The sequence below is a fragment of the Macaca thibetana genome, chromosome X (genome assembly GCF_024542745.1).
Source record: "Macaca thibetana thibetana isolate TM-01 chromosome X, ASM2454274v1, whole genome shotgun sequence".
Classification (NCBI taxonomy): domain Eukaryota; kingdom Metazoa; phylum Chordata; class Mammalia; order Primates; family Cercopithecidae; genus Macaca; species Macaca thibetana.
The window spans coordinates 19,660,672-19,675,257 of NC_065598.1; the positions used below are offsets into that span (position 1 = coordinate 19,660,672).

The 14,586-nt window shown below is 45.7% G+C and overlaps 1 protein-coding gene across 22 annotated transcripts in view; it reads right to left on the bottom strand.

Moving 5' to 3' along the window:
• MAP7D2 (MAP7 domain containing 2) overlaps nucleotides 1-14,586 on the bottom strand; it is a 110,796-nt gene that overhangs the window by 12,656 nt on the left and 83,554 nt on the right. For 21 of the 22 annotated variants that reach the window (XM_050775099.1, XM_050775098.1, XM_050775097.1 and 18 more), the window contains 2 exons: nucleotides 6,225-6,496; nucleotides 5,485-5,617 (listed from right to left, as the gene is read on the bottom strand). The exons of the other annotated variant lie outside the window; for it this stretch is intronic. In XM_050775099.1, the coding sequence (XP_050631056.1) occupies nucleotides 5,485-5,617; nucleotides 6,225-6,496 (405 nt within the window). The remainder of the gene's footprint in view (nucleotides 1-5,484; nucleotides 5,618-6,224; nucleotides 6,497-14,586) is intronic. 22 annotated transcript variants of the gene reach the window in all.

The window sequence follows — 14,586 nt, forward strand, 5'->3', positions numbered from 1 at the left end:
ATCATTTTTGAATTTTTTTTTTTCCCCAAATAGAGACAGGTCTCATTTTGTTGCCCAGGCTGGTCTCAAACTCCTGGGCTCAAGTGATCCGTCCACCCCATTCTCCCAAAGCACTGGGATTATAGGCGTGAGCCACTGTGCCTGGCCCTGTGTGTAGTCCTGTCATCCTCTTCATCCTTGTTCTTGTCATTCACCCAAGTCCATCGCCCTTTCCTTATTACATACAAAGTACCAGAAAATTGTGCATTACTGTTATCATTTGGCATTAAGTGGATGCATCGTCCCTTGTCCCTGTCACTGGCCATTTGAGAAAGATCTTCATATATTGGCTCCTGTCTGAAACTCCAGCACCTCACCCCCTTTTCTGTCACTCCCTATTAACCTTCATCGCGTCACTGACACAGGCTTAAACTTGAGTTATTCAATCTGGGGGATGAGTGTGTAGGTTTCACTGGTCTCTATTCTTATGTGCTTAAAAGTTTTCATTTTAAAACAAGCCTAACCTTCAACATTAACCTTCTCTGATCTGATCTCACCCCATCCTTTTGCCTGTTTCTCTCCTGACCTGCCCTGGTTAGTGCTGTGCAATCTACTTGTATCTGCTTCTCTCTCTCTCTGTGTCCCCCAGGCCTTGGGTACCCTTGTGAGCATTTCAGACATGGCATGGAGGTCACTCTGTTGCCCAACTCTAGGCTTGGGTGGTCTCCAGGACCACTCCTGGGCTGCCAAGCACTGGTTAGACAGAGGCTAAACAAGGCTGGCTGGTTATCTGCCTGCTGGCAATTGCATTCCAGCCTTTTAATCCTCATCCCCTGGATCCCTTATGGACACAGTCCCAATTGCCACTTTTCTCAATCTTTGTCATCTTCCTTAGTTGATGGTTATCACCAACTGCTCTACAGAGAAGACCGAGGTCACCTGATCTGAGCTACTTAAACTCTCCTTTATGACATTACTGCTCAGAAATGTCCCCATTTGTTCCTCTGCTTAGATGGAAATGCCACCACTTGTGCTGTGAATTCCACATCCTCCACAGCTATGTGTCCCTCCCACTAGCCCCTCTTCCCTTCATTTGTCAGTTTCATCCTTCTGCATGCACTTTTTCCATGCCCTGGAAAAATGCTCAGGTCTCAGGCATCACAAGCAACCCTCCTCAGTCCTCTCTCAGCTGTCTCCCATTCATGACTGCTTAACAGCCAGCTTATATTCTGGGCCTGTATCCACTCACCTCTTCAGGCTGCTTTGTCTCTATCCCACTTCTCAACAATTTCCCTCCAAAATCTCTGTTCACCTCCTAAATCCCAAGACCAACAGCCTTAGTCTTTGATAACCCTATGTCTTACCAAAAGTCCTGCCCACGTGGCTCTCCCTACAGCCCTGTGCTGCATGAGGCTGAATGACCCTGGCTCTCTCCTACCTCTCTTGGCTTTCCCTTCTTGCCTCAGCTGCTGCCACATCCTGCTGCCCCACATCACATGTGCCCCCGCCTGCCCTAGCTCTCACCAAAACCACCTGCCACCTGTAGGCTCAGCAGCAAAAAGCCAGGTCTGAGCAGCCTCGAAGACCTCTGCCTGTGGTTCCTGGCCTGGACTAACTCTTGCTTTGACAAGAAACTTTAGCCTGGCTACATGACCTTGCTCGTGGGGAGATTCTAACTGGAATATTCTCTTTTCTTCGATTTTTTAAAAAGATGGGGCCTCATATGTTGCCCAGGCTCATCTCGAACTCCTGGCCTCTAGTGATCCTCCCACCTCAGTCTTTCAAGTAGCTGGGACTACAGGTACAAGCCACTGTGCCTGGCTGGAATATTCTTTCATGTGAACCCCTAGTAGCTATTTTAGCTTCTTAACATGACTTAAAGTGATACGTCTAGGAATCCCATTATGATCTCCTGCTTACTAGTTCCTGCCAGTGCCTTCCCCAGGGTGGACCCGGGGTTTAAGGTTTCTTGCACCACCTCTAAGAATCTCACTTTATATCTTGGGCCATCCACAGCCCGGGGGCTGGGCCCTGTTGTGTTTGGGAATGGACCAACTTTTGTTCTTCTGCTTAGGGCCTGCTTGTCTGGACTCCTGGTTGACCCTTCTGTTCTGGTTCCCTCATCCTTGACTTGGATGGTGTTTCCCTTACCAGTTTGTGACAATAATAGGGCTTTCCACAGTTTGACTCAAGTAACTTTATTTTTCTCTAAATTATTTTATCTGGCAACATTTCTGTGGCTTTAACTATTAACTGTAAACATAAAACAGATGTGAGGATGATCTTATTCCAAGAGGTGGCCGCTGTGTTCTAGCCCCAGGTTGTCTGGTACTTTCCTTCCTCACTCCTCACCTCCCACGTGGCACTATGCAAAGCTTCATATTCTGGCAAGAGAGAGGAAAACTCATTTGGGGTCCAGTGTATTGCTCTAATGTTTACCTATACCCCCAAGCTTCAATTCCATCTCCAATCACCTGGATGTACTGTAGACACCATAAGCTTACCTAAAATCAAATGAATTATTTTTATATTTTAAAACCAATTCCTTATGTCCTTTCTTTACCTGTTATTGAGTGTACCATTCTCCTAAGACCTTAGAATCAAACCTCAGCATCAACTTCAAATCTGCCTATTTCTTTGGCGTTGTTTAAGTCCACAGAGACTGGCTTTTCCAGTTCTACCTTCACCATACTACTTCAGCCCTTCTGTTCTCTTGACCTACTACTACGATGGTTTCTTAGGATTCTTCCTCCTTCTGTTCCTTTCTTGTACATTTACCGAGCGCCAGGCACCAGTGATCCAAAGACTGTGTCCCAGCCTTTTAAGGTGCTAACTGGGGGAAAGAGGCCTGTAAACAAATGAAACTATGTTAGTCAACTGAACAGCTGGGCTCAGTATGGGTGAAAAGTTGGGGGTGGTCAGTTCTGTCCCAGGCACAGGGCCAGAAAAGGTACAGGGAGGGAGCAAGACTTGACCTGCATTTTGAAAAACGAAGACACGTCTGGCAGGAAGGAGCACAAGTCCACGTGGGGGCAAAGTAAAAGCACAGCTTTGGAGGTGTGGAGCCATGTGATGGGTGAATGTTAGGGAGTTTTGCACACTGGTGTCTGGAGGAAAGTAAGGGGTAAGAGGCAGGTAGTGGCCAGTTCATGGCAGGCCTTGAAGGCCTGTTGACAGGTTTGGGTGGATCCAGTGGGCAGAGGAGTCACTGGCTTGTGAAAGGACAGGAGAACAATCACATTTATTTGAGAAAGGTCAGTGTGGACCCAGCGTGGACAGGGGACAAACTCTAGGATACCTACAGCAGGGAGCTCAGTTGGGATATGACAGATGCAGTCCAGATCAGAAGCAATGGGGGCTGGAGCTGAGGAAGGAGAGGAGGGACTGGAAGGGAAGGGAGAGAACAGAGGTGCCAATGTGACAGCTGATGAAGACTGGACCTGACAACCACTGGGAGGAAGAAGGAAAGGAAAGAGCCAAGAGTGGCACTGAGACTTCTCACTTGGGTGCCTGAGGAGAGGGGAATGCAGAGCTCATGAAAGAGAAAGGACCACATGTGCCTAGAGGCTCTGATAGTGGACAATGCAGCCCTAGACAGAGCTTGGGCCACAGGCATAGTTTTTAGGAGTCATCAGTAGACATGTGTTATTAGTGCCTCCCTTGTTCCAGAAAGTATGGAAGGTTTAGAAAGCAAGCTGCAGTTAACTTCAGAAACACGCAATAATACAAGACAAAGGGAAAATGAAGGTGGGAAGTGAGATAAGAATAGAGTTGGTTTAGCACAACAAAGGCTCAACAGAAAGCTGTTGTGTAAAATGTGGGCCCTAAATCTTTTGATGCCAGAGGAAACTGGCAGGATGGCAGGGACACTGGCAGTACAGGCGGGAGCAGTGCTGCTTGGGAGGGCTTGTTGGGAGAGAAGCTGGTCCAGGACTAAGGGCTGAGAGCCCAGGCAACATTTAAGGGGATGAAGGGCAGACAGAGAAGGCTATGAAGGAGAGGCCAGAGAAGCAAGGACAAGTTTGACAAGGCCAAAGACAACCAAGAAACTGATTAGTAGTTAGGCAATGAGGAGGAGTGGTAGGTGTGAGGTTTGAAGACCGAATGTGAGTTGAGAAAATAAAGACAGAAAGTTCAATCAAGTCTTTCAGGAGCTGGGCTGAGAAGAAAATGGGAGAGACAGAGGTTGGCAGCTGGAAAGTAAAGAACATCACCTTCTTCAGCACACGGTTACAATCATGTAACTCACCAGCTCAGAGCCTACATGGCATCTCCACGGCCTGCAACTATCAAGGCCTGTCACCTGAGGTCCTGTGATTCACCTTTATCTCTTGCGACCTCCCTTCACACACCTTAAGGCCCACCCAAACCAGCCCAAGCATGCCACTTGACAAAACAAACAAACAAACAAAACATGTCTGTATTGACCAAAAGGTTGGAAACAGGAAAACAATCAAAGAAGTCCCAAATTTCAAGAAGGGACTGTCCAGACCTACCCCACTGCCCCTTTAAAAAAACAGATTAGCAAACCTGTAATCAGAGACCACAAAGACTTACCAAGGTCACTAAAGGATCAATAATATTCTATTATTTATTACTCTAAATTCGGTGCTGGCCTTGAAGTGCTACAGCATTGCCTGCTTCCTGTCATGTTAATCCTCTAAACAGTATTGGATTTTACTCTGTGATGAGCCTAACAGCTTCCTATATCAATTTAATGATAAAATTGACCTTGTCCTTCAACATGCTTTCCTCTCTAAACAAAAAGATCAGAAAAGGAAGGGCTGTCTGTATTGTGACAAAGTACCCTTGTACTAATATCACAGGGTTCTCAAACCCTGGCAAGCTACTAAAACAGAACAGGGCTGAGTCCATGTATTTTTACTGCATTTCCCAGATGATTCTGATGCTCTTCAAGGTGTAAGGACCACAACAATGATGTCTTTTGTCTTGCTCCCAGATGGGATTCCCCATACCTCACTGTTCTTAAGACTATGAGGTTGCCCCTCCACGCAACCCTATGCCTAGGGGACACTGCTCAACCCTCTGTCTCTCACTTTGGGGTGTGAGTTAGGATAATCTGATGGAGGAAACAATTTGGAAATCAGAATCAAGACCAAAACCAGAATCTTGAACCTCTTGTCTTCCCAGGGAGAATCTCATTTTATAAACAAAGTTCAGACTTCCCTGATAGCTCTAGGAGGCCTGCATGGCCCCAGAGTCCAAGAGGAGAATGGGAAGATGCCTGTGCCACTTAGATCCAAGAGCTATGAGTTTCTAGGTCCTCCAAAAAGAACAAAGTTCCATTGTTATTAATAATTACATCTAACATAAGACTCAGTCTCCTGAACACGTTCCATGTAGTTCAGACATTCTAGGTTCCCATACTTCTGCATACTTCTCTTCAAGTTTTATCAATACCAACGCTGTAAAAAGAAAGGCAAGCTGCTCTTTCCAACACAACACTTACATGAGATCATGCCGAAACTCTGAGCACTAGCATACCTATCTTGTTCTTCCTTCTCCAGTCGTTCTTGCTCCTCCTGTTCCTTCTGCAGCCGGGCCTGTCTTCTCTTTTCAGCCAAGATCTTCGCAGCCTCTCCTGCATCAGTGGTGCCTGCTGTGGGCTTCCCCAAGGCTGCACCAGAGGAGGGGCATCAAGAGGAAAAGATCAAGGGAAATGAACATAATGACTCCACTTACACAGCAGCTGCCAGTTGGAAGTGAAAAAAAATCCAACCCAGTGTGGTGACGGGAAATGCTGTCCAGACTAGCACAATCAACCACCAAGCAAGAGAAGTTGTCACGGGCTGGCTGTAACCCTGGACGCATTTTACAGTGGAAGACAATGGAAACGTGAGGAGGAAAGACAAGGTCACTAGCAAGTGCCACAGCAGCCACCATCTGGGTGAACTCACTGCATCATAGAAGCCTGAAAGACTAAAGGAAGATCTTCTCTTGTGTGAGGTGCAGATGCAGCCTGGATGCAGCCTGTCTTACTCAGCATCCCCGTGAGCTTCCACAGCCATGAGTGGAGTCAGCCCCTAGGTCTCCTCCAGGGGACCCTCAGAAGACTGAAGGAAAGAACTCAGGAGCAACGTGCAAACCTGAGAAAGCTGCACGAGGGGATGAACTTGTTCCCAGGGAAAAATCCCTCTCCCTCCCCAAAACAGGAGAGAATGGCATGTAGATTGGGTCTGAGGAGAACCGTCTTGGGAAAGCCAAGGCACAGTGGCAGCATCTACCTGCGCTGTTTTCGGCTTTCCCTCCTGTGGCAGCAGCGTGCTTCTCACTGGCATGCTTGTCCACTACATGCTTCTCTAGGGCTTCCTCTCCTTGCGGGCCAGCAGCCTGCTGAGCCAAGGTACTTTCTCTTTCCTTATTGCTCTTCTCTTTCTCTGCTTTCTTCTTGGGCATCTCTTGAACAGAAAGGGCAGGTAAGCGGTACTTCACAGGAGACCCTGGGTAGGGAGGTTTCGTTGTCTTTGGAGACTGTGGATAAGCTTTAGTAGCTGTCCTGGAAAACCAAAAATATGCCAAAGGACGATTACTGGGTCTGAACACAGAGCTCTCTGTTCCTAAGACACCTAGTTCCGAAAAGCTGAACAATTTCATCCTTTCAGAGGAAGAAAAGTAAGGCTTAGCACACACTCAAAAGTCACTAAAGTGCTCTCAGCCCAACAGGAATATATGGTCTCTCTAAGATGGCCCTGGTGGAAAGGGAATTATTTTAAGAAGCCCAACTGATGAGGCCATGTCCTAATCTCACTTAGGTTTCATGACAATGTAAAGAAGGAGTATCAGGCACTTTCCTACTCCCTCTTTTTAGGTGAACATCAGAGTTGAATCTGGTTTCAGCACATGGCAATGAAAATGCGGGCTCCTTTTAAAACAATTGTGACAAAACATATAATATCAAATTTACCATTTTAACCATTTTTAAGTGTACAGTTCAGTGGCGTTCAAGTCTCCATTCCCCCTCCCCTCAGCCCCTGGCAATCACCCTTCCACTACCTGTCTCTGTGAATGTGCCTCTTCCAAATAACTCGTATAAATGGAATGATACAGTATTTGTCCTTTTATGTCTGGCTTATTTCACTTAGCAAGTCTTCGAGGTTCTCCATTCCTTTTTAAATGCTGAGGAACACAGCCAACATATGGGCATGGGAGCTGTTTTTTGGAGGGTCTCAGGTTTGAAAGAATCTCTCTTCTCCCAACTGGACAGATGCAAAAGGTGAGGATGAGCCACTTGATTAAAACACAGGAGCTTGTCTTGTGTCTGCTGGGAAAGTGTCCATTACAGGTATGCCAGCCTAGGCTTGGCTCCTGGTGAGTGCTGCTTGTTCAGGACACAGGTAACAGCTTAGATTGAGATGCCCAGTTTCCCTAGAGGTTTGAACAGGGATGTGGGCATTTGTACAGAGTTCCTCTAGGAAGGATATAAAGTAATGTATACAGAAATTACAAGTCATCACCCTCAATACTCAGCAGGTTGAACCATGAATTGCTAATATCTGACTTTTTTATCTATAAAAACAGCAATAAAAATGGCAAATCACCCTAATATTCAAAGACAATTTTTCACCAGAGGCTTAGAGTTACCTAATCAGTCCTGGTAGTAAGGGGAAATATGATCAGATCAATATTAAACTTGGTCTTGAAGGGGAAAAGAATCCTCAAGTGGCATGTGGACTGGACTGGGTGAGGTACAGAACAATTTTTCAATATGTTTTCATGTTAAAGGGCCAGCTCCTGGTGACCAGGAGAACACCTTCCTCCTTTTTGTCAATGCCAGGCAGAGGGCCAAATAAAGGTGGGAAACAAACAGGTGATCATTTGATACAATGAATACATCTTAAACATGATGTGAATTTCTAAAATCCAGTTGTTTCAGTATCAACCATTTCACTGATGTAAAAGCAGCCTACATCACATATCCACCACGGGCTATCCACCCCTCCCATGGCTGTCTGTCTTCTCAGCTGAACAACTCTAACCCCAAACACAATCCTTTCACATTGGCCAAAGTGGCTTCCCTGTGTCCTCATGCCATTAGGCCTGGAGCAACTCAGAACTCCCAAGACACCTTGTTTTTGTGGATGGTGCTTTGACTCTCTGCAGACTATTCTCCCCTCTGGCCTTGGGCTCAGGCCCCATATTTGGGTTCTCCTAAGGGATGCAGTTTTTCAGAGTGCTTAGCAATCAGGTGGTTTTTTCCAGGTATACTACATAATGCTGGTCTTCTATTTTTTTCCTAGACTCTTACCAAGTAAAAGCCATGCACAGAATCCCCCTGACCCGCCATACACATAGGCACGCATAGCAGGCTTCCTTAACCTGGCATCACTGACATTTAGGGCTGGATAGTGCTTTGTTGTGGGGTTGTCCTGGGCACTGTGGGATGTTTAGCAGCATCCCTGGCCTCCATTCACTAGATGCCAGCAGCAGTCTGCTTCCCACCCAGGTTGTGACAACCAAAAATGCATTCAGACATTGCTAAATGTCCCCTTAGGGACAAGATCTCCCTCAACTGAGAATCCCTGAGACATGGGGTAGGGCGGGGAGGGAGAGAAAGAGAAAGAAAGAGAGGGAAAGAGAGAGAAAGAGAGAGAGACAGATAGACAGACAGAGACAGAGACAGACGCACACACACTCTGTCTGTACCCAGTAGGTAAGAGTGGAGCTGTTCTGCTTGGAGGGGTAGTGTCCAATCCCCATGGTGACCTTGAGGCTCCTGAGAGCCTTGGCTCAAGAGGTAATGTGTGAGTGCCTCTACAATTCAGCTTGTGAGTCTTCATGTGTTCTGATGCAGTCAGACCAGGTCCTTCCCCTGACCATTTGGAGCTCAGACCTCCATTCACACTCTCTGCTGTTGTGTTCATGTTTACTGAGTGCTGTCTAGACGCCAGCCACTAGGCTGCTAAATTTGTGTACATATGTGTGTAAATGGTATGACACAGGTACTATTATCATGGCCACTTTACAGATGAGAAAACTAGGCTTAGAGAGGTGAAATGGCTTCCCACAGTGAACTAAGCCAGATAGCGTTCTTACAACTCTGCTCCACTTCCTGTGTTGCCATGGCAGCTAAGTCTGAGTTTGGGGTCACCAAGACCCCAAGATGTTCTTTCTAGAGCTGGCACAGAGTAAGCACTCAATAGCTGTTAGGTATTGGTGTTGATCAATTAGATGATAAACTAAAAATCCAAATAATCCTCACAGATAAGAATGAACTAAAATCAGGAAGATGAACTATAATAACAGGGGAGCCCATATCCTGCTTGCTCACACTGACAGTGCTCCACTGAGCATGGTTTTCCAATGAGTTACACAATGTGTACTAACTATATACATTAGTTGAGCCTGAATTTAGGCTCAACTAATCTGTATAAAGATACAGCAGGTGGTCTTTTGCTTGGTCACGCCTTCCTTTCATGCTGTTATCTAAGGTGAGTGGCGCCCAGAGTACAGCTGTATACCCGCCACCCAACCACCAAGAGGGTGTCTCGAGAGATTTGGTCTAGTGCCTTACCAAGATCAAAGCACATTACCTCCCCACTGGATTGTCATGTGAATGATATGTGTCCTTTGATCCAACAACAGTACAGGGGCAGGGAGTGGATCTGAAACTTGGCAATAGAAGCTGTAGGAAAGAATACTATCTCATGGTAGATGATAACAGATGGAAACACTTTCTCATCCCATAAGCATTCCTACCTTGACCTGTTGAGGAGGACTTTCCGGCATTGGAAGGCCTGGCAAATCCCACCTGATCTTCTTGCTTGCCCTCACCCTCCTCCCCAAGGAATGAGGTATGATTTCTCTGATTGGTGAGAATAAGCAAAGGTGCTGGGTGTGCACAATCCTGCCTGTTCTTGTTCTCTCCCTGGAACTTGCCTGCGAGCCCACACTCTGGGCTTCTCTAAGCAGTATAGAAAGAGGTGGGTTCTGCTTCAGGGGTCCCTGAAGTGGCACTTCTGCCCATGAATGGGTAGGTAGACAAGGAGCCTTCCTGCAGACATGACTCCGACCATGAGGGTCTCCAGGGCTGGACTGGGGGAAGTGGGTGGGAGGCCTAAACTGGCTGCAGCCTCAGCAGCCATAGCCAGCATCTGAGTTCCAATACGACCTCTGTGTGTGCTTAAATGGCTCACACACTCAGTCAGTGTGGTAGGAGTCTGTCGCCTATGTCAGACCCATCTAAGTAAATGGAAATGCAGGCCAAGATCCTAATCCTAGGGAGAAAAGGCCAGGCATAGCCCTGAACAGCCTTTCTTGTTTTCAAAGAATGGTCACATGTAGGTTCAGTTCATGCCACAGACTGCAAGGTTCCATTCTAAATAAAACTGGACCAATTACCCATGAGCACACATTTAAAAATAACTTCTACCTGAGAAGTAAGGGTGGATTATTTGGGATAAAACTCATTAAGAAGTCTGTTTACAGTCCCCTACCCTAGCCACTGCCCAATAAACAGAGTAAGTTAGAAAACATACACACACACTCACATGCACACACAAACATGACCTTCAAATCAGAGAAGCGTGGGCAAGTCAGATTTTACTTTTTTACAGTGAGTGACCAAAATACAGAATTAAAAAAAAAGAAGTTCCCAATGTTATCTACAATCTGTCAAGTTTCCTGCTCATCCTGCCTTGCCACTTGCTTACATGGACTTTGTACCCTGCCAGCTGCCCTGCAAAAGTGCTAAGCACAGGTATCTGGAAGAAACTAAACCACAAGGCTGGTATGTCAGACTCCTCGGCTCTCTGGTCAGCCCTGCTCACATTGCTGCAAGCCAGAGAAAGTCTGGCAAGCTATTTTTCAATTTCCTGGAAATAGGTATCTTGGCTGATGAAAGAAACATGAATTAATTAGGGGAACTCACTGTGCTTGTATGGAGGTTTATTTTGAAGTACCTTCTCATCTATTTAACAAGGGTCTATTTGATTGCCACAGTAATCCAGTGAGGTAGGTAGGAAATTACTATTAACCATATTTTAGAGAAGAAAACCGAAGTCCTAAGAGCTTAAACAACCTTTCCCAAAGAAATGCAAACAGACAAGAGTGCCAGGGCTGGCACTCAAGGCGTTTGTTCTTTGTCTCACTTTTTTAGCTCTTCCACTTTAATTTTTTAAGGTCCAATAAAAATATAACAAAGAGGATTCACAAGGTGTGTTTAGGATGGTAAACTAGGCCTTCCAGGAACATAAGGCAGGATGATATAACTTTTTAGGTTCCATGACTGGTAGAAAATACGAACAAACACCTCTGTAAACAGAGTGGCAAGAATAACTCTCTGGAGAGGGTTGTCATGCCTCTGAATGTGAGTTGACTGCAAAGTGGAACTACCAAAGGACTTTTTTCCTCCAATCTTGGAACCTAGTTCCATGTTCTCCAAAACCACTTGACTCCATGCAGTGAGTGAACACAGCCCACTCACTGCATAGGAGGGGTCTCGGCTTCATCAGCACAGCTCAGCTAACATTCAGAAAAGTTTGTTACTTCCCAGATAAGAAAGAGCAGCAGTTTTACACCGGAGAAACCTGGGAACACCACCTTAATCCAGTAATCAAACTTAACATCACCAGTAATTAAACAAACTGACATCATAGCCTCCTGATATGAGGTACTGAGAAGGACCCAACACCTGTGCCACAAGATTCCTGCCCAAAGAACACAACCCGAATGTGATGAGAGGAAACGTCAGGCCTATCCAAACTGAAGGACACTCCTCAAGACGACTAGCCTATATTCTTTAAAAATGTCAAGGCTGGCCTGGCACAGTGGCTCACGCTTGTAATCCCAGCACTTTGGGAGGCTGATGTGGGTGGATCACGAGGTCAGGAGATCGAGACCACCCTGGCTAACACAGTGAAATCCCGCACCTACTAAAAATACAAAAAATTAGCCAGATGTGGTGGCACGCGCCTGTAGTCCCAGCCACTCGGGAGGCTGAGGCAGGAGAATCACTTGAACCCGGGAGGTGGAGTGAGCCGAGATTGCACCACTGCACTCTAGCCTCGGTGACAGAGGGAGACACTGTCTCAAAAAATAAAATAAAATAATGTCAAGGTCAGGAAAAAGAATGGCTAAGGAACTGTTTCAGTTGAAAGGAGACTAAGAAGATGAGACAATTAAATGCAATGTGGGATCCTGGGTTGGACCCCGGACCAGGAAAAAAAAAAAGTGATATAAAAAATTCTATTAGGCCAGACCTGGTGACTGATGCCTGTAATCCCAGGACTTTGGGAGGTCGAGGCAGGCAGATCACCTGAGGTCAGGAGTTTGAGACCAGCCTGGCCAACACGGTAAAACCCCATCTCTACTAAAAATATAAAAATTAGCCAGGCGTGGTGGTGTGCCCCTGTAATCCCAGCTACTCGAGAGGCTGAGGCAGGAGAATCACTTGAACCTGGGAGGCAGAGGTTGCAGTGAGCCAAGATCACATCACGGCACTCCAGCATGGGCTACACAGCGAGAGTCTGTCTCAAAAAAACCCAGAATCTTATTGGGACACCTGGCAAAAGTTGCACATACATTAGAAATTAAGTAACAGTACCAAGTTAAACTTTCTGATTTCCATAACAATGGAAAATAATGTCTTCGTTCTTAGGGGCAAAGGGGTATGATGTCTGCAGGTTACTCTCAAACGGTTCTGGGAGAAATCTGTGTATGTGTGCCTGTGTGTGCATCTATGGAGGATGAATGTGAGAGACTGTGCAAGACTGAGTGAGGGTGATAGGGGATGGGAAGGATGACAGAAATGTAAAAGGTGTGGAAGAAAGTTCTTTGTTCTAGTCTTGTGATTCTTTGGCAAGGTTGAAATCATTTCGAAATTTAAAAGTTGAAAAAATTGGTCTAAACTCAAATGATCCTCTGATAAGACTCAAAAATACAGGACTGAGTGAGTATACAGGTATGGTTGCAAGGAGGGGATATCACCTGACATTTTCAATTACCCTCTTCAGGAAGAATTTCAGATAAGAATGTAAAAGCCTACTGGAGAATGATGTGCTGGCAAAAACAGCAGTTAAATCGCCCTTGTGGGAGCCTAGCCTGCTGTAGATGCTTATCTGTGGGAGAGGATAACCAAGCCATACATCTCCCAGAGCAGCTTATGGGAAGGGCACCCAGCCAGGATCCATTAAATGTCCTCAGCCACCAAATGGATAGCCTGGGTCTGGGAGGGAGCCTTCCATGGGTCTGTGATTTGGAGTAAAGTGGGAGGTACTTGTTTTGGGCCATCCAGACACCTTTATCTAATGTTTTCCCTCATATGGAATATGTTTTGTTTTCAATATATGATAAAGTGAAATTAAACCAGGTCCCTGAAACAAAACTGATCTCAGCTATGATCTACCTCTGGAAATGATTATCTTTGGCACACTGAATTTTCCAAAGATGGCCACAATAATATCTCCCATCTCATATGATCTTATCTTTTGAGTTTATCTCTTCATCCCATTGAATCTAGGTTGGCCCGACTGCTTTGACCTATCAAATACAGCAGACAAGTAAGACTGTGCCAATTCAGGGCATAGTCCTTCACTGGCCTGACAGCTTCTGCTTCCTGCCCCAAAAGATGCTCAATCTTGGGGCCATTTCTTGTTGGAACCCAGTCACTGTGAGAAGCCTAAGCCATACAGAGAAGCCATAGTAGGCACTCTGGTTTGACAGCCTCAGCTGAGCTCCCAGCCAACAGCCATCATCAACTGACAATCGGGAAAATGGTCCATCTTGAACCTTCAGCTCAGCTGAGCTCTAGGTAACTGCAGCTCCAGTCAACACTGGACTGCAATGGCATGGAAGACCCCGGGTAACCCAAGTCAACCCACAGAGCAACTGCACAAAAGATCCAAAGAGAGAACCTCCCAGTAAGCCCAAGTCACAGAACTGTGAAAATGAATAACAAATTACTGTTTAAGCAACTCAATTTTGGGGGGCTTTGTAACAGCAGCAATAGATGGCTGAAATATTACCTATCATAATGACCAAACTGACTTAGAATATATTTCTAAGAATATAAAACCATTAGAGAATATTTCACGCTGAAGACCTGGAAGTACAGGCAGCATCAACACTCAGAGGCAGAGACAGGCTGGACAAATCCACTTGGCCACACTGGATTTCTTTTCTTGAGGTTACGGGAACAAAGCTATGCTCCATCTATGTCTTTCAGAGTGTTGTTGAATCTAGTTTCCTAAAACCCATGCAAGTACCCAATGATGAAAACAATAAAAATAAACTTGAACGTTTAAAAGAGCAATGCTATTAACATGCACAGCCACCCAACAGTGGCTTAATTTATCTGAGATCAGGCAGGAGAATAATGCACTGTCAGAGCTTAGGTGGTCACAGGAAAAGAGATCATTAATCACACGACCTGCTTGGGATTCTGGATGGGGGAGTTCAAAGGGCTAATTGAGCCCCTTTTCAAAGCCACATCATTTCCAGTGTGTTTTTAAAATCACACACTTGGTCTGCACAGAAGGAATGTCAAAAATACCAGTTTTGGTGGGGGTTTGTTTTGTGTGTGGCACCATTCTAAAAATCAAGTAAGTCTTTTTTATTATGTTTTTCCAACATTGAGTATGCAAGAGAATA